The sequence below is a fragment of the Pleurodeles waltl genome, chromosome 8, assembly GCF_031143425.1.
Source record: "Pleurodeles waltl isolate 20211129_DDA chromosome 8, aPleWal1.hap1.20221129, whole genome shotgun sequence".
In the NCBI taxonomy this organism is placed as follows: Eukaryota; Metazoa; Chordata; class Amphibia; order Caudata; family Salamandridae; genus Pleurodeles; species Pleurodeles waltl.
In genome coordinates this window covers 1,453,127,730-1,453,146,723 of record NC_090447.1, presented here as the reverse complement: position 1 = coordinate 1,453,146,723, position 18,994 = coordinate 1,453,127,730, and the positions used below count along the sequence as shown (strand labels likewise).

General features: G+C 39.9%; 1 protein-coding gene across 1 annotated transcript in view; it reads right to left on the bottom strand.

Annotated features, from left to right (window-relative positions):
• GPR89B (G protein-coupled receptor 89B) overlaps window positions 1-18,994 on the bottom strand; it is a 59,442-nt gene that overhangs the window by 15,316 nt on the left and 25,132 nt on the right. Inside the window, exons 7-10 of the mRNA XM_069202629.1 lie at window positions 16,822-16,902; window positions 13,723-13,832; window positions 6,043-6,131; window positions 1,053-1,145 (exon numbers count right to left, since the gene is read on the bottom strand). Coding sequence (XP_069058730.1) covers window positions 1,053-1,145; window positions 6,043-6,131; window positions 13,723-13,832; window positions 16,822-16,902 — 373 coding nt within the window. The remainder of the gene's footprint in view (window positions 1-1,052; window positions 1,146-6,042; window positions 6,132-13,722; window positions 13,833-16,821; window positions 16,903-18,994) is intronic.

Here is an 18,994-nt window from a genome sequence, read left to right as displayed (position 1 = left end):
CTACGAAAAAGCAGTAATATCAACTCATTTTGAATAAGTCTATTTCCCAATAGGCAACATTAAGGTGTTATTCAAAAGGGTGATCCAAGACATAATGCATGTTCCAAACCCTATCTCTTCTAGTATCGAGGACAAGGCGGGCCACCCTCTCAAATCAAAGGTTTTATCTGTGTTCAATGATAGCACCACAATTGGTTCATTGAGTCGTTCAGTATATGAAGGATTACTGTGGAGTCTTTACAGGTTATGTCTAGTCAATCTCTTTGGCAGATCCGTGGATCAGTTTGGTGATTATCAGAGGACCACACTCACTATTATTTTGGCCAATATCTCTGTTTTACTGTTCAATAAGAAAAATAAGAAAATGGGCAGTTAGGATGAGAAGTCCCTCTACTGCCCTGCCACTTTATAGATCAGTACTATAGGCACAGTCCGCTGATCTTTAGGCAGCACTCTTTCATCACTGGATCGCTGATTATATCTAACCATGGGCTCACAATTTCACAGATCAGGCATTTGCAAAACTACAGAGGCTTCATCAGCCTCTACCAGGCTTCATAGTCTTGACTGACTGAAGTTATGCTTATTGCCTGCTCCACTTATACAATAGTGATCTCTTAGTCCAAGTTTGTCTTTTAATCTATCATCAATCATGGTGTCGGAGTGTCAGAAACAAACCCTGTTATATCCTGTGTTGTGGAACTCTAGGAGGTGTTTTTCACTCATGAATACACAGATTTCAGATATATTCAATGAAATAGGATACTCTTAATATCCATAAAGTTACAAATGTACAATGAATTAGGAGGTTCAAGAACTTGCATTGCAACGTTTTATTATTATTCACTTTAAAAGAACATTTTGAAACTATATTATTTTCTACAATCTTCAGATTAACCATTCTACTGTATTACTCTATGATTTGCTCTTTTCTGTATTTGTATCAATTTTCTTAAGTGCATATTTTGTAACCTGAACATCAGCATGAAATTAAAAAAAATAAAATGTAATAATAAACACAGAAAATAAAAATGTGAATGTCAGTAACTTACCATAAAGATTTTCCAAACGCAGTAAATGGAAAAGAAGTAGCCCAGGAAATTGAAGTATTTTCCCTGAAATGTTTTGGAGTATTCTATCCTCTCCTGAAAGAATAATCACCAGGGACAACAAATGCAGGTTACTGCACAGAATAAAAAAAATTATAAAAAATTAAATCTCAGTAAAGCAGCATCATTGCCTGATCAAATCAACACACAAATTGTATTCCCTGGTTGTAGTCAACCATTTTTAGTTTGCCCATTGTGGCATAAAGCCACAAGAGGCAAACGAGTGTACCAGTTCTACTAGAAGAGAGGACTCAGTGGCAAAAAGTGACAATCCACATCACAAATCATTCTGCTGTGAAACAAGTGTTCCATAGCATACGCAGCTGTCCAAATTCTACATTGATCCTCTTACGGAAAACAATATTTCACAAGAAGCAGCTTGTCAGCCATGTTAGAACAGGACACTTTTGTTCTCTGCACTAAGCGATGATGTCATTTCGTCACTGTAGTAATTCTTCTATTCAGGTTCCTAGCCTGCTGGCACTAAAAAAGGACCAATGGGGACAAGTGAGACCATCATCTTGAGACCTTTACACCATAAGAACCTGTGTGTTTGGTGCGATTAGAGACACAACAAAACACGCAGACATTCCCCCAGATCTAGACAACACAATTCTGGTGACGCTATTGGCTATGTAACAGGTATCCTTTTTAGGTCTGGTACTGTCAATGAAATTGCACATCAGTGAACTGTCACGTTCTGCTCCTATGAGCTAGTCATAGAGGCATCAAATGACACCTTACCCCCACCCTCATCTTGACCTACAACACAACAGAGACCAGATGCCAAATGACCACTGTTTGTGCAATGTGCAATATTACTGTGGCATTTAATACATTTTCTATTTGTATGATATTTAAGCAACAAATGTTTAATTTAACATGAGACATAAATAGAGTTGCAGATGGGTCTTGAAAAGAAACAATATTAGACCACTTTGACTCTTAAATAGTAAGGAATGGATAGTATGGAGCTCATAGTCCTGGAAAAACAAATGGCCTACAAGGGTTTTGTGCCATGGAGCAATGTACACTGAATGTACACTGAAAACCAAGCAGAAGAGAGGATGATTTCCCATCCTCACTCATTATCCACCTCCCACTTTAAAAAGTGATTGGAATGTGGCTCATCTGCTATCATGGACTCCCCTCTGACCCTATAATGTCAACAGCCGTGCTGGCTGAGGGAGTAGACTGTCTCCACATGCTTATAAATGCTTTGCAATCAGACAGGCTATCCACAAGGGCAAGAATTAAGGTCACCGTGCAAAGGGGTAGTGCATCCGGACACTGCAGACCACAATGCAGAGGGGATGGACCCCAGAGGGAACCGTCTGCCAAAGCACAAAGGGGATTTGGTTGCCTCTCCTCCAAGCAACTCCTTATCACCAGTGTCCCCATCTCTTCATCAATATTCATCACCAATTCAAATACCATTCGTTTTAACCTTTGTTGACCCTGAGGGGGGCACAGCCTAAACACTGCCTAACCCACACAACTATTTTCTCCTTTGACCTCATCATTATGACCTATTCTCATCAGAAAACATATATTCATTAATCTGCTGGTCTTCTAGACCTACAGCATTAACTGCTAATATAGTGGTCAGCTAATTTTAAGAGTCTTGAAGAGTCATTAATTATTTTGAAAATGCTGAACTGAAAAAAAGGGGAGGCAATACCAAACCAGTGAACAACTAGACCATACAGTCTTTCCCTATGTTCTATTACCCCATGGAAAGACAGCGGGCAATGGAATGAGGTCCTAAGAAGGAAATCGACAATAGCAATGTGTTTTTCATTTAATGTATGTAAATCTATCTATCCATCTATCACATGCATTCATATCAAATCACATGTACTGCTTGCTATATTTCAAGTCAGTAAAACTAAACCAGGAGGTGCGTAAACATTTTTGAAAGGTCATTTTTTTAACAAGTTTTTAAGTTTATAAACAGATACATTCCAGTGCCGTGGTGGTTCTACAAAGGCCTCTTCCCAGTGCCTCTGAAAGTTCATATGTACTTACAGTCCAGGTAAACGTGGCTACAAAGTTGGCTTTTTGCCACCTGAAGATCATGCAAAAGGTCCATCTCATTTTAAAGATGTCCCAAAGTACTGCATTAGTCCTTTCATTTGTTGTGCTGTCTTCAGTGATTGTAATGTCTATGCTTTATTCCTATGCTGCCCATTCACTCTTCAGTTTTGAGAGGTATGACTGCACAAAGAGAGCTATGGCAGGTCTATATTAACTACTGACTAAACAAGGCATCACTCATGACTTAGGGCCTGATTATGAGTCTGGTGGTCTCAAGACCGCCAGACTCGCGGTGGCGGTCGAACCGCCGCAGCTGTGGTGGTCCGACCACCACATTACTACCCTGGTGGTCCGACCGCCAGGGGACCACCATCTCAGCCAGTATTGCGTATTTCGACGGGATGACGGCGGTCTTGGTTTTGATCAGCCAGGGCAGCAATGAAGTCAGCGCCGCAACCTTGTTCTCCACCAGCTTTTTCATGGCGGTCTGATTGCCATGAAAAGGCTGGCGGAGAACAAGTGCAAGGGGTCGCAGGGGTCAGACATTGCACATTTCAAGGGTGCAGATGCACCCTGTGCGCTGCAGCATTGCCAACAGCTCAATTATGAGCCAGGAACAATGCTGCTGCACCTTTCACACAGGGCTGACAGGTGGGAACCGAAGTTCTCACCCGCCAGCCCAGTGGGAAAGTTGCAATGGGGCTGGTGGGGAGACTGCCAGCACATTGGTGGTCTCCTCGTCTGTAGTTTGGCGGTCAGATGTTTCTGACTGCCAAACTCATAATGTCCTACTTTAGTGCCTGACCAACAAGTTTCTTCAGAGCCAGGAGCCCTCCCTCCTGCCTGAGCGCTCACTACTTGTTGACAAGATTCCAGAAGGCAGCCTTTAACAAACATTTTGCCATTCGCTGTTTAAGAGCACAAATATGTTGAATGTTTATCCCATCACCAAGGAGCCCCTTGCACCTCCACCTTGAGCAAAGTTAGAAAACTAATCTTTGTGGGGTCTCTTTCAGCACATTTGCATAGAGGAGAGTCTGCAGGATAATAGATGATATTTAAACAGAGATATATTTTATTTCATTTTAGAATGGTTACTAGCAACTTGCAGTTATGCAGCCAAGCTATTTCATAGGCATTGGAAATATGTATACGGAAGTAAACAAAAAATTGAAGGATAAAATGCTTGAATTAATATCAGCCACAGGTAATCACTCTGCCCATTTCCCAATCCATTGTTATTATAATTAAGGTGAAACCAGCCCTAAGTTACTTGTGCTCCAAGGCAGGAATGACCTGGCCTGGTAGTTCCGGCTGAATGGTTTACACTGGAGCAGGGTCAAGACTGTGTCCAAACTGAGGTGACACAGTGCACAAAATAAGGATGGACTGGGATGCACCCAGAGTGGCTGAGGTTAATTCAGGAATTCCAGCCATCACTTTTTTATATAGTTTTAAGAAATACTTATTCCTGGAAAATGTTGATCTTTTTATTAAACAGTCCCAACATTGTTAAGTAGGATGCAGCCTAACAGACAGAAGCAGACCTGGTCTAATGTATGTTAATCTGCAAGGAGGAGCACTGTGGTGAAACAAGTCATCTGTTTTATTGAGAGGTGAAGCACAGGACACTACACTGAACACTTCTCCTGCTCCACCCTTCGCTTATGATCCCCAGTTTCACTGAATCCATTCTTTTATGATGGAACAACAATAAATATGATGAACTTTAATAATTTAAGTTTATAAATGTTTAGAAAAGAAAGGCTAGCAGATCAGTCCATTGACAAAAATGTTCATCTTACTTACAAAGCTTGGAATAAATCCCATTCTGCAGGGTGACAATATTAAAAACGATTTAACTAATGATAAGTGGTGCTCAGCTGCGTGCGATTTCACATAGAATAACTTGAATGGGAGACAGATTAGCTATCATTGACTTTATGAGAATCAAAACTGGTGTGGGTCGCAAGAAGGTATCAATGAGGTCTATCATTTCTCACATAAGCTCCGGTATACTTAACGGACTCCTGACTCTTTATCAAGAAATATGATGGTTTAATTTAAAGCTAAGATGGCACTGTCTCATGTAGAGCAGTGGTTCTTAATCTCTGGTCTGGAGACCACTGGAAGTCCGAAAAGACTACAGAGGGGCTCCGCAGCTGCTTACAAAATTAAATATTATTAACAGACTAGGAAATTGTATATGAATAGAGAATTAAAATGTACAACTAAACACTCTAAAACATTCTGTAAATGTGAAGGAATTTGAAATTGGAGGCTCCAATTGAAGTTCTCATATTGATTCAGGGGAGCAGTGCTCAAAGTACATTAAACAGAATATAGTATTGACGATGAGTGGCCTTAATTGGATTTATAAAAGCAACAACCTTCTGTTTAAAATTTCGATTTTTGTTATATTTGTTTGTGAATTAAATAAAATATTTAATCATTTTTATATTTGTTTGATGAACACTTGTTTCTGTACTTTTTATGTATTTGTAACTGACTTCCAGTAATTAATCAGTGGGGGAAGCCGATTTCCAATAATGATTCAGTGGCGGTCCACTGAAACAAGTAATTATTAATAGAGAATCTACAGAAATCAAAAGGTTAAGAACCACTGATCTAGAGCACTGAAACACATCACAAACTACATTGCCTGCAGACAGCCAATTTTAAATTGTACACTCTAACCTATGTAATACTGACTTCAATATATTGTTAAAGGCTTCGCTTAACTGGTCATGCAGGATTTGTTCGAGTAATGTACACACACACACACACACAAATCCTCCTAATCTGACCTTATAGCCATGCTAGGGATGACACACAACTAAATGTATTTCCATAAGCAAAAATGGTATTACCCACTAATAGGTGTATCAGTATTTACCTTTGTTGCATGAAGATCAGCCGTTTCCAGGAAAAGCTGTCGACTCAACTCCTCCAACGCATCCACTTCCTGCTGGATCAGAGAGAGATCTGCAATGCGAACAGAGTTAAGGAAAGACCACGTCACTGGAGCAAAATTGCATCCATTCGGAAGACTCCTCTTCAACCTCCTCCTCTTGCTTGAGAACATGATGTGGCCAGACTTCATTTAAAAGACTACAATATCCAAATGTGAAGATTACTTCCTGTTTCGTTGAATTCTGTTTCTGACAATGCAAGTTTTGAGCTTACCGTATTGTCTTTATGAAGTATAGCAGAGGTATTTGCATGTTTATTGTGACCTGGTATTATTTCACTATTTGTACACTACAATACAGGCATGATAAACCAAACCTTTATTTCAATCTTGCCTATAAAGCAGCAGACCCGCCCACTATATTGTAGTTCAACAACTTTACCTATATATAAATACATGATTTGATTTTAACACTGGAGTATGAGTGTATATCATCGATGACTGGATTAAACTCTCTGGGAGAGGTGTGCCTGCCAAGTCAACTAGCTGTGTTCTAGGACGTTGCTGAGACTGTTAACTTATGTAGAAGATAACAAAGGTAGTGGATGGGTCATGTAGCTTAGCACAGCATCCACAAAGTTGCGCTGAAGGTCAGGCCTTCAGTGTGACAAGCTGCTTTAACCTGAGGGAGGGAGGTATCCATCCTCTGCAAGGGGGCATCTTGGTCAGCATCTTACTGACTGCAACACAGCCTCTCACAAGAGATACCCTATGGACACATGCATCAAGTGAAAGTAGAAAAACACGTGTTTCATTTAGGTCCATGCAGCTTCTTAAAGCATTAACATGAGGAATAGTACCTTCTGATCATCTGAAACCTGGAAAGCTACTCCTGGCAGTTTTTATTCTATCCCAGTTTAGTCTTCGATCAATAACACCATGTTATTCCTTTTTAATGCCCATAAATCACAGTCACATTCGTCCTTTCAATCCCACTCTGTTAAGCAAGGGTTTACTGTAAAAATGTGGTCACTCATTACCATGAAGTTTTCCGGTCAGTAAAAGCTGCTCCAACTTGTAGAGTCCAAAAGGGTAGTCCCTTATCTCGGTAGCAGAGCCCAAAATAACAGTCCTAAAGCATTCAATAAAACAACATTTTACTGAAAACCAGGTCGTTTGCAATATAAATAAGTTGCTGTGACAACAAACAATGGCTGACTTTATCAAATATAAAGAAATTCTCTTTTTATGGTAAGCTTTGTGCCTAATTGTAATTGTACTTATATTGCGCCTACTACCCCTGACAAGGTGTCAAAGTGCTTTTCGGTGAGTACCACGCTACCCCGAACCCAAAAGGATTAGTAAAGGGGACTATGAGTACAGTATTAGCATTAGTATAGGGAGCAATGATTTAATTTGAACAGAGGATGTGAGTCTGTTAGTTGGATCGAATAGAATAATGGAGGTATAGAAGAAAGAAGATTCCAGAAGTGTTAACTGGGAGATCATAGTAGCAAGATGAGGTTTGGGATGAGTAAAGGAGAGATGGAGGGAAGAGTCTGTAGAAAGGGATTGGGAGATCATAATAGTAAAATGGAGTTTGGGATGAATTAAAGGAGAGATAAAAGAAGGAAAAGTTAGTAGGGTTGTTTGGGAGTTCATAGTAGTAAACTGAAGCTTGGGGTGAGCCAGGAGGGGTAGAGGTGTGAAGAGTCTATAAAGGGTTATTTTGGAGATCATAGTAGTAGAATGGGTTTGGGATGCCTCAGAGAGAGGAAATGGAGTATAGATTGATAGAGGTATAGGGTGATGGTGAGAGAGAGTAAAGCTTTCAAGAGAGTAATTTATTTCCCCTGTTGTACAGTAGGACTAAAGTTATAAATATATAGATACATGATTACATAGTAGGGGGATTTATGTGGAAGTCATATAATACATTGAGATTTAAGTTGTATCGTATAAAACACAGACTTTTAAGAGTTGCAGTATTTGAAGTTAATTTATTTGTGTACTTTTAAAACACTATTTTATCTTTCCTCAATATTTCAATAGTGAAATGCTTGTCGATAAATAGTTAAGATAATATTCACCTATAAAATAGATAAAATAAAACCATAAACTCTTAAGCATATACTCAAACAACTTATATAGAAACTACACAATGACCTATGAACATGTTAAGCGTGGAATATACACAATATATACATACACATTTACATTATATATATATATATATATATATATATATATATAAATATATGTACTCATACATACATCTACACATACATACATAGTTACATTTAACCGTAAGTAAATATACATTTGTTAAAACAGGTGTAAAGAGTATGTACATATTTTTAAGATAAACTACTTATGATACCCATTTGTACAAAGAAATACACATATCTAGATAAATGCATAGAATGAAATTATACATGTTTACATATGCAGGGACATGCAGTCCATTGCTGTTTCAGTATGGTGGTTATGTAGGAAAAAGCCAACTCTTGAGTAGTCTTCAGAAGATAAGATAGTTATCCATGGATCTAATATTTGAGGGTAATGAATTCCATAATTTGGCTGCTTGAACAGAGAATTATGTACCACCTATTGTATTTTTCTTGTATGGTGGTGTTTTGAGGAACTGTGCCAATCCTGAGTGGAGGTTTCTTTTTTTAAACGTATTTAGTGATTTTATTCCTGGAGAAAAATGGTCCTGTTCAATGTATTGCTTTGTGGGTGATACTATGCAGCTTGAAGGTGAATCTTCTGGCAAACGGTAAGGGCCCTCAAGACAGGGGAGATGTGGGCTTGTGGCTTTACATGTAGAAGTAGGTTGGCAGCCGAGTTCTGAGTGTGTTGTAGTTTTTTCATAGTAGACAGAAATGATCCATGGTAGAGGCAATTGGCGTAATCCAATTTAGACAAGAGATATAGCAGCCTGTACCTTATGTGGAAATCCGAGGTGGGGGAACATGCGTCACAGATTTTGTCTGGTGATGAAGCTTGATCTTGCTAATTTGTCCACTTGGCCATTCATTGTTAATTTAGAGTCCATGGTAATTCCATGATTTGTAACTTCATTAGAAACTTTAGGAGGTGGTCCCCGATTGTCAGGATAGATGCAGAGTGGTACATAATTTTTCCAGTCACCACATGTGAGTATTTCTGTTTTGGAACCATTCAATTTGAGATGGCTCCATGTCATCCACTTATGAACGGCTCTGAGGCAATTGAAGATTTGTGAGTTTCCAATGTCTTTGGGGCATTCCAGTTCAAGGAGTATTTGTTTGTCATATGCATGGAGGTAGCATATGAATTGAAACTCAATGATCATTGCCGGTAATGACATCATGTAGATGTTGAAAAGCATGAGTGGCATGATTGATTCTTGAGGGACCCTTGCTTTTGTGAAGTAGGGTTTGGGTGAGAAAAAAAGAGTATGGATGGCATTTGTTCTGTTTTGAAGGTAGGATGTGATCCAGTCGAGAGCAGTCTGTTCATCGGTGGACTTCAGTTTGTTACTCTGAAAGTATGGAGTTATCTTCAGTGAATTGTGACATCTGGGCGAAAGCTGCTCTTTCTATCAGTTTGCCCAGGAAAGGTCCATTTATAATTGGTCGGTAGTTGTTGGGGACATGCAGGTCCAGGTTTGTTTTCTTTAATAATGGGGGTGCCTTTTTAAGGTTTTCAGGAAAGATTCCTGCAGTTAAAAAAATCAATGATGATTCTTCTTACTGTTGTGGCAGCAGAGGTAGGTAAAAGAATGTTCTTGAAGATGTGTGTGGACAAGGTTCAGAAGGGCAGCCGGAAGGCCTACGTGCTTTGACCAGATCCATGAATTTACTTTGTGATGTTTATCTGAAGGAGTGCAGAGGATGGGTTGGCTTACTCTAGAAGGGGGTGTTTGGAAACGGGTTGTTACTGGTGGTTTTCCTTTGTTTTAAATAGAAATTCAATGTGTCTGCCTTGGTTGAGTAATGATTTGCCAGTTTGTCTGTGAATTCTTTAGTAATGGGATGAGTTCCTTTCATACATTCAGGTTTTGGAAGTTTGTTGAGAGTTTTATAAAATTCTTTATTTGCAGATATAGCATTTTGAATTTTGTCTTAGTACCTTTTTGTTAGCTTTTTTGATTGAAGATTTGTATATTTTTGTTAAGTTTGTCATTTTATCATTTTTAATTCTGTGTTTCTCCAAGGTGCTTGTTTTCTTTTCTCCTGTTTTGTTCTTCTGAGTGGTATTAGGAAATCAAAAGCTTCCTGTAGCCACTCGTAAAGTTTTTTAACAAAATTTATTGTGTCTAGATCAGCATTGGCTGTTAGTTGTGGTTCTAAGTATTCAAAATTGAGTTTGTTCATGGTCGATAGGCGAGTGTGTTGATTTGTTGTACTTTATGTTGGAAAGTTACCAAATGGTGGTCTGACCATGTGACTGGTGTGATGCTTTGAACAGTAACTAGTTCTGGGGTTTTTGCTAAAAATTTCATCTAGGGTGTGTCCAGCAATGTGCATGGGATTGTGTACTCATTGCGGTTCAATGTTACTACGCCAGTGATTATAGCTAATGGATGGGGCATACTGGGTTTGTCAATCCAAATGTTTAGGTCCCCAAGAATGCATAGGTTGGAGTATAGTGTTATCAGGTTTGAAACTGTGCCTATACATATGTCTGGGAATGCTGAATTGCTGAATTGCTAGGTGGTGGTCTGTAAAGGAGGAGGAAGTTACAGGAGGAAGTTGGGGTAGTATTGCATCTGATGATGAGGACCTCACAACCCTGTATGGAGATGTTGTCTGTTTTGCTAAGATTCATTGCTTGTTTGAATATAACAGCCAGTCCACCTCCTCCTTTGCCTATACAGTTTTGTGTGTTGGTTTGATAGCCTGGAGGAACGGCTTCATGCAACACTGGGGCCATGTTATCTCCCAACCCTGATTCAATTATGAAGAGTAGGTCAGGTTGTGTGTCAGTGAGTAGGTTTTAGAAGGGGTGCTTGTTTTTGGAGATTAGTCAAGTATTTATGAGTAGGCAGTATAGACTTTGTGTTTTGATGGTGGTGTAGTTTTGTTTTGTAGAAGAGTGAGTAGTATATTTTGAACTTGTAGCTGATGTGTCATTGGTGCTGATATTAACTGTATGAGGGTCATAACAATGTTGTTTTTATATATTGTGTTCCTCATCCAGCAGGCTTAGATGGCATTTTGTTGGGTCTGTGTGAGTCAGTGCTGGAGATGGTGGTTGTGAGTGACATGGTGAGTTGTGTTCTTTTTGTAGAGTAGCCTTGTTGTCTCATAGACATGGGGATGTTACATTGTTTAGAGTGCCATGTTGTTTATATTGCTTGCGTCCATTTAGGGTGAAGGAGTATGGGTTAGGTTGGTGGTGGAGCATGTGGGTCATATTCTAAGGCTCTAAATTGTGCAATGGATGAGAAGTGGGGGAATGAATATTGCTGCGTTCAGGTGTTTGTGGTGGATGTTGGTGAAGATTGAGAATTTAGGAGTGAAGTTGGTTCAGGATCTGTATTATTGTGTAGTCCTGAGGGTGGGAGTGGGTGTGACTGGAAGTATTATGAAAGTGTGTTTTATTTTGATGTGCTGGTTTGTGTGATTTGTGTTTGTGGAGTAATGAGAGAAGATATTGATGTAGTGGTTTTCTGTAAAGGATCTGTATGGGAGTTATTCTGGTGAATGTTATTTGAATAGTAAGGGGGTGGTGATGTGTTTTTGGAGGAGAGTGTATGTGGTGCATAAGAGGGAATGGACAAGACTTATGAGTGTGTTAGATGTGATCACTGGGAGAGGTAATATGTGTGGTGGAGCGGAGTATAAAGATTGTGTAGTTGTGTATAATTGGTAAAAAGAGGAGGAGGGTGTTGGTGGATGGTGTGACGGAAGACTGAGTATAGGTTATGGCAAGATAAAAAGGGGTCTGTTAGGAGGAAGTAGAGGATAGAGCTGGTGTTTTATATGAACAAAGAGTGTGTGTCTAGATGCATTAAAGTTATGTATAATGTGGCTGCGTGTCGAGTTGGTGATGTGAGGATGTGTTAGTGGTATAGGATAGAGTTGTGTTTTGTGTGAGAATGAAGGTGCCATATTGTTGCGGTTGTGGTAGAATTGTGTATAGGTGTGGTTTGTGGTGTTTAGTAGCGGTTGTTGAGACACTTAAATCTGTTTCAGGATTGTTTGTGGTGTATGAGTAGAATGCCTTTGCTGATATTGTGCTTGGATGTTTGTGGATGTGGAGGGCTTAAGGTGGCGGCTGGTGAGTAAATAATTGGGCAGCATCTCTGGCCCAAACCGGCCTTGTACTCTCTGCCCTTAACCTCGACGTCCGGGCTGAGTTGCCCTGAACCTAGACTTAAGTAGCCCTATCGACCAATAGAACCCTAGCCCTAACCAATCAGAATCCGAACCCTAAACCCTAGAGCCAATGGGAGACCTGGCCCTATTAACCAATCACAGTCTAACAGCCAATCAAAACCAAAGCCATAAGCCTTAAGTCAAATAGGAACTCAAGTCCTACTAACCAATCACAACCCTAGCCCTGACAGCCAATCAGGACTGTAACCCTAAACCCTTAATCCAATAGAAATACTAGGCTTAGCAACCAATCACAGCAAAAGGATGCAACAACCAATAGAAACTTATATTAGGGAGCAAGTGACCTTAAGCCCAGGCTGCTGGGGCAGAGGTGCTCCTCTATTTAGAATCTCCTTGGATACAGACAGGCACAATCCACAATTTATAGCTACTAGATTCTACTTTTCAAGTAAGGGACAAATTTTAAATCACTGAAATACTGTATTTCGCGCATGTAGACTTATCAATTTTTCAAGACAAAATAAAAGCGAGTGCTGCACACACTATCCAAGCACAGTTTAAACCACAGAGCAGATTAAGCAGTCTCCTACACACACTCTGGTTAGCCACTGAGGTGTATTTAGCCTTTTTTTAAACCTTGTCATACATAATGCACCATGCTTTAAACATTACTACCCTGGATACTGAAAGCCACAGCGACACTATCAGATTTGGAGACGTGTAGTCCTGCCTCTCTAAACACTGCAGCTTCTTGATAAAGAAGATCAATGCTGAAATACATGTAACTGTGGTTGCCCAATCTTTATGAGCATTAGTGGTATTAGATTTAAAAATGGTTCTGAATCGTTCATTGAAAAAAGTAACGCAAACAGATGCCTTTAAATCGATAAAGGGCTATTAATACAGTTTTGCAGCACTGGCGAAAAGGCTAAGGCTGAGGTGTGGCCAGCTTCAGTGTACACCTTTACCATTTCAGTAAGCCACAAGATTTCCAGACTGAATCGCAATGCTCAGTTAGTAGGCACCCAGTAAGCATCAATACACATCTGGAACTATCAAAGTATTGCACAATGCTTGCCTGCAATTGTAATATTGGCAACATCATTGGTGGAAGAACTAGTAATTGTGGCACCTGGCACAGGTGGCCTATATACCAACATTATTATGAAGAAAAATAATTTCAAAACAGACAAATAACAGGAGATAGTCATGCTGTCTAATCATATTGTGGAAAGCTGCATTTTTCCTAAGGTACCAACTAGAAATGAACATTGTTAACTATTAAAGAACTCCTAAAATTGTCAACTCTGTTGAAATCGGAGAAGGAAAAGGATACTTTCGCTTTGTGGAGCAGATGATGTGACACTCTTTATCATCCCCCAGAATCCAGAAGGCTTGCAGTGCTCCTCTCCTCTCTGGAACATGTTTCTTCTTATCATTGCCATTCTGAAATATTAAGAATGTTACTTTTATCACACTGCGGAGGATAGTTTCATTGTATTGAACGTAGAAGCACTTCATGACTGATTATGAGTCTGTCGGTCCTAGGACCGCCAGATTCGGGGTGAAATATAACCGTGGCGAAAGCACTACAATCCGACCGCCGGCACTGCCACTTTTTTGCTGGCCAACGGCCTAGCAATGCTGGCGGTCTTAATCCGCCAGGGCAGCGCTGCCTTGGGGATTACGACTCCTATGTCCACCAGCTTTTGCATGGCGGTCCCACCGCCATGCAAAGGCTGCCAGAGATGGGGTGCCAGGGGCCCCCATGAACAGCCCGATGTGCTTTTCAATGCCTGAATCACTTGATTACAAGCCAGCGTCAATCTTGTGGGTAGTTTCCCGCTGGCCCGCTGCTGCTGCAAAACTCGGCATGAGGCCCTCAGTGTTGACATGGCAGAAAGTGCCATTCCTGGCCTATCATTTAACATCATACATTCTGAGACTTGTAGTTTTATTTCACATCCAATAAAACAATGGTGAAGAACAAACCAGATTAGAAAGATTTTTAGCAGGAAAGTACAGAGTCAGGTCGCACACAGTATTTTGCTAAGTATAAATTAGAAGAAAAGGACCAGAAAATCTGATAAATATTGTAAATGTCAACGAAAAACAATTAAAATTTGATGCAAGTGATTAATGAGTGACAGGCTCTATTTTCATTGTTTATCTATTGAAAACTAGGAAAACACTCACATACAGTTGCCACTCTTTCAAAGAGATTCAGCAGTCAATACCTTTCATGCCGTTAAAGATCTAGTTTTAGAGGGGTCAATGGAATCTAGCCATCCATGACGAAAACGATATTTTGCACTTATCCAACTCAATCAATCAAATGCAGTTCCAAACAGTAATACCAAACCGTCTAGAGGAGAGTCGAGTGGATCTTATACCTTTTAACTTCTGTGGACCCCCCCTTCTTAATCATTACAGGAACCCAAGGAGACCCACAGAATCAATATTGAAATCAGGGGATCCCCCACTGAGTCATTACTGGAAGCAAAGTAGCCCGGCCTAAACATTTTCGATGATTTGGCTGGGGGACAAAATCATTGAGAGTACAGTCAACAGCTAATTTGGGAACAAATGTGGTTTTGGCACCTATTGGCAGCAGAAGACTCATGCAGCTTTCGAGTAAGAGAGAGGGCACTGTGTCCTTAGAGGATACCCAGGCTTTCACAGTCACCCACACATGTTTGTGTTTGCTGTTCTCTTATTTGCTGAAAAGGACAGAACAGTCCTGACTGGCTAGTCATCTGAAGAGGAAGCTTTCGTCAAAGGCCAACTTCTGATCACTATTCTTAGAAAGTTTTGGGTAGAGTTACAAAAACGTGAGAAATATTAAATCACACACGTCAAAGGAATAGGAGTGTAAGAGCGCAGGAAGTGACAAGAGTAGGCTTAATGATGATGACACAGTCAATAACTATTGTGGGAACACAGCAGTATTTCTCACTTTTATTAGAAACTGATGACTCGTAGAGATCATCTTCTTGAGTCAAGTACTTCTGATACAGACAGTGGACACACTCAGTAACAATGTGTTCAGGCCACATGTTTCATATGGACTGAATATGGATTTCCTACTTTTAGGAAGTCTTCAGTGATATCTCAAGATGTGATAGGGTTCCCTAGTAAGACAGCAGTCTCCAGATAGGGCTGCAGAGCTCCAGCCAGGCATGACAATAAATCCTAGGTAGAACAAATTAAACATATGACTTGTGTTTGTGCCACAGCACAGTAGACAGCAGATGAAGCTCCCCTCTTCCTATTTGACTGCCCTTCTTGACATACATTGATCATTGATGGTAATTCTCTCCAACAATGATGAAGGCAATTGTAAACAAAAAGGCCAACTTAGTAAAAACAATTAGAAAAAGTTGAAATTAAGGCGGATTTAAAAAGGTTTTAATTGGGAGATGTGAAAGAGGTTACAAATGAATAGTAAATGTACTATTCCAAAAATGTTTAAAACAAAAGTGAGTTCTTAAATAATTAAGGGCACAAAGTCTAAAATACCCAGAATCACTTCCTTTACACACCGAAGGCCAGTCTGGAAGTAAAGTTATTCTGAACACCTTTCTAAGACCCCTGTTTTGATCCTATAAACAGAATAACCGCCCATCATATGCAATCAATAGGCTCTTTGCACAGCTCTTTAGCTCTCACGGCTCAATTAATAGCTCTTTCTTTTTAGGTATTCAAGACCTTGACCTTGACCTTAAAATCATGCATGATATGCAGCAGCAATATTAGTTCTCTGAGACTTTCACTGGCTTCCCATCTTCAAGCTCAGGATCTAATTTAAGGGACCTTCTTGCACAAACAAAGCCCTATACACTGCAGTGATAACAACAACATTCCTTAGACCCTCTCTCCAGCTAGTACCAGCCTACCAAGTCCCTTACTACCAATCGTGTGAGGAAAAGGTAGGTCAACCAAATGTTGTAGAACCTGTGCCACACACTAACTACAAATCATCATACTACTACTGATTTGCTGAACCTCTAGAATCTACTTAAAATCTGCATCAGTTCTCAAATCTTCACCTAACACTGCTATGCAAAAGCAAGCTACTGCATTCCCATTCTTAACTGCCCCAGGAAAGGGCAACATTGACTTCAGCTCCACAACTAGATCCATGAAGCCTTTTTACTTCCACCAGTGTTCCTGTGCATGAAATGTTCACACAAATGCAACCAATCTTGTGATGTGCAGTGATGCCACTTGAAAAGTACAGATATTCACAGAAACACAAAAAACTAAATGTCACCAGTCTGCCAGTGGCACAAATATTCAAGAGACTGCAGAATAGTGCGCAAATTAAGTGAATAAGAAATAACAACTGTGCATCCCTGTGTATTTTGCACATGTGCAAGACAATGTATTGTAATTAATGCCAGGCATCTAGATATTCTTTTAAGGTTCTGCTCACCTCTTCTTTTTGCTGATTATCATATCCAAAGTCTGCAAAAGTCTTCGTTCCAGAGCTGAGATATCTGTATCTGTCACATTCCTGGAATACAAGCGGGTATAATTAATTTGGCTCAAGCTTTAGTGAACAGCTTTACGGTCAAAAAGATGGTCAGCATGGAAACCCTCCTAGTTGTCCAAAATTAGCATTTGGTTTAGGTAGGCTACAAGCAACTTGTCAAAACTGTTTTCTGGTATATTTGATGGGGATGGCAGTCCGGCCTTAACTTGATTCAGTAACATATTATGTGAGGCTGTGGATGATGTGGGAGCAGTGCCTGCTATGATCACAGATGAAGACTATAATGTTTTGTGTGTAGTAGCATGCCATGCTGGTAAGCGGATCACAGCTGCTTTGTAAATAGACAATTTCCACTTCACACAGGCATTGGTGAACTGACGGTAATCTCCATTTAAGATGAGGCAGACACCGGAACATGAAAAGGATATTAACATTACTTGGCATAAACTGAAAATGGGTATCATCAATTATGCCTGTTCATAATCCTAGAATTAGCACCAAGCCGACATAGATGAACCTTCACTTTACAGGGATTCTTTTTTGATTTCAGATTTCTCTATGTTACTAATTATAGACCCTGCTGTAGGATTATAGTGAGGGATCCAGAATCTTTTCTAGTTATAGGGTATAGACGTTTGTGATAGAGGGCTGCCTAATGGGCATTCCCAATAACATAGACATTGTTGATTCTTTGTCTTTGTAAAGAGTAGTTATGTAGTCCTGCCATCTGAACTACACTGATGTAGATGCCAGGATTTTCCTGAGAACACGTACATGTTACATACAAATCATGCCTGATTGCATGGCAAACTCCTGACCCACTAACTCTTTAGAGTGCACATGTGCAAGGCTTAGGGCCAACAGAACTAATACTTTGAATGGTGATAATAGCTAAAGTGTGCAAGATCACAATATTGCCTTAGCAGGAAGCAGGTTATCATTAGTCATCTTAAAGAAAATACCGAGTAGTGGTGAGGAATCATCCATTTGCTGTCCTAACAGCTAATGAGTAACTTTACAAAGCCATCCAGCATCGCACAGAGCAAGTGAGGAAGACAGAAGGAGGCATGGTAGGATAGGTCTGCCTACCTTTCAAACACATCTCTGGTGGAGATATTTTTCGTTCTGTCCAGTGCAGATATGGAAAGCTACCTCTCCTGTCTCCATCAAGAGTTATTAGGGAGAAAGGTGTAAGGAGGCCAGAGATTTAGGAGGGGCTAGACTGGACGATGGGTTGTTGAGAGGAGAAGCCCGGCGGCCTTTATCCAATTGAAGGTCCAATAGCTTTCAAATGTATGCAGGGATAAGTACCTGGCTCAGCATAATTTAGTTAAAGTAAATACTAATCACTCAGCCACTACAATAATCATGAGGGTGATAATGTAAAATATGTTTAGACAAATTCATTCTAGGTAGTAGGGATGCGTGTTGTAAAATGCTTTGGGTTTTCCCAATCTTTATTTCATTCTATATTATGACTGCTGAGATCTCCATACTAATATCCTTCACTCTGCTATACAAGGTTTATGTGCTGATTGTACACAATAAATATCCTCACACTATGAAACACCACCAGCTGTCTATTCTCACTGTTTTTAGGGGCCTGGGTGAGGGTTTATGCATCTACATATAACTGCTGCAGATAACAGTTTCTCTGGTAGAGATGTCTGGCCCATTAAAGTCTGGATCTAGATGAGCCTAACTTGTCACAGACAGATATCTGCCATTTTCCCTTATCTCTAAAATGGGTGCAGTAAGCAAGATCCTCTAGGGTTAAGGAAATCGTTATGGGTGTGTCTCTCCATCTGGGAGGTAGACAACAATATTTACATGTTGCACTTCATTGAGTGGTATATTATGTGCTGAATAAATAAAAGTGTATAATAACCACCCCATCTCCACTTCCCCAAAGAAAAAAAAAAAGACATAACCTTGTTATCTAGTCCATAAAAAATCCAGATACTCCCTAAAAGTCTAATAAGTTAAATTTATTTAACTGTTTTTCTGTTTTGTTTTATATTGGGCACATCCTGCATACATTTTCGACTATTGCCATTCCTACCTAGCATCCACACAGAATTAAGGCTCCTTTTTTGCCGTTTTGCTTTCTGTT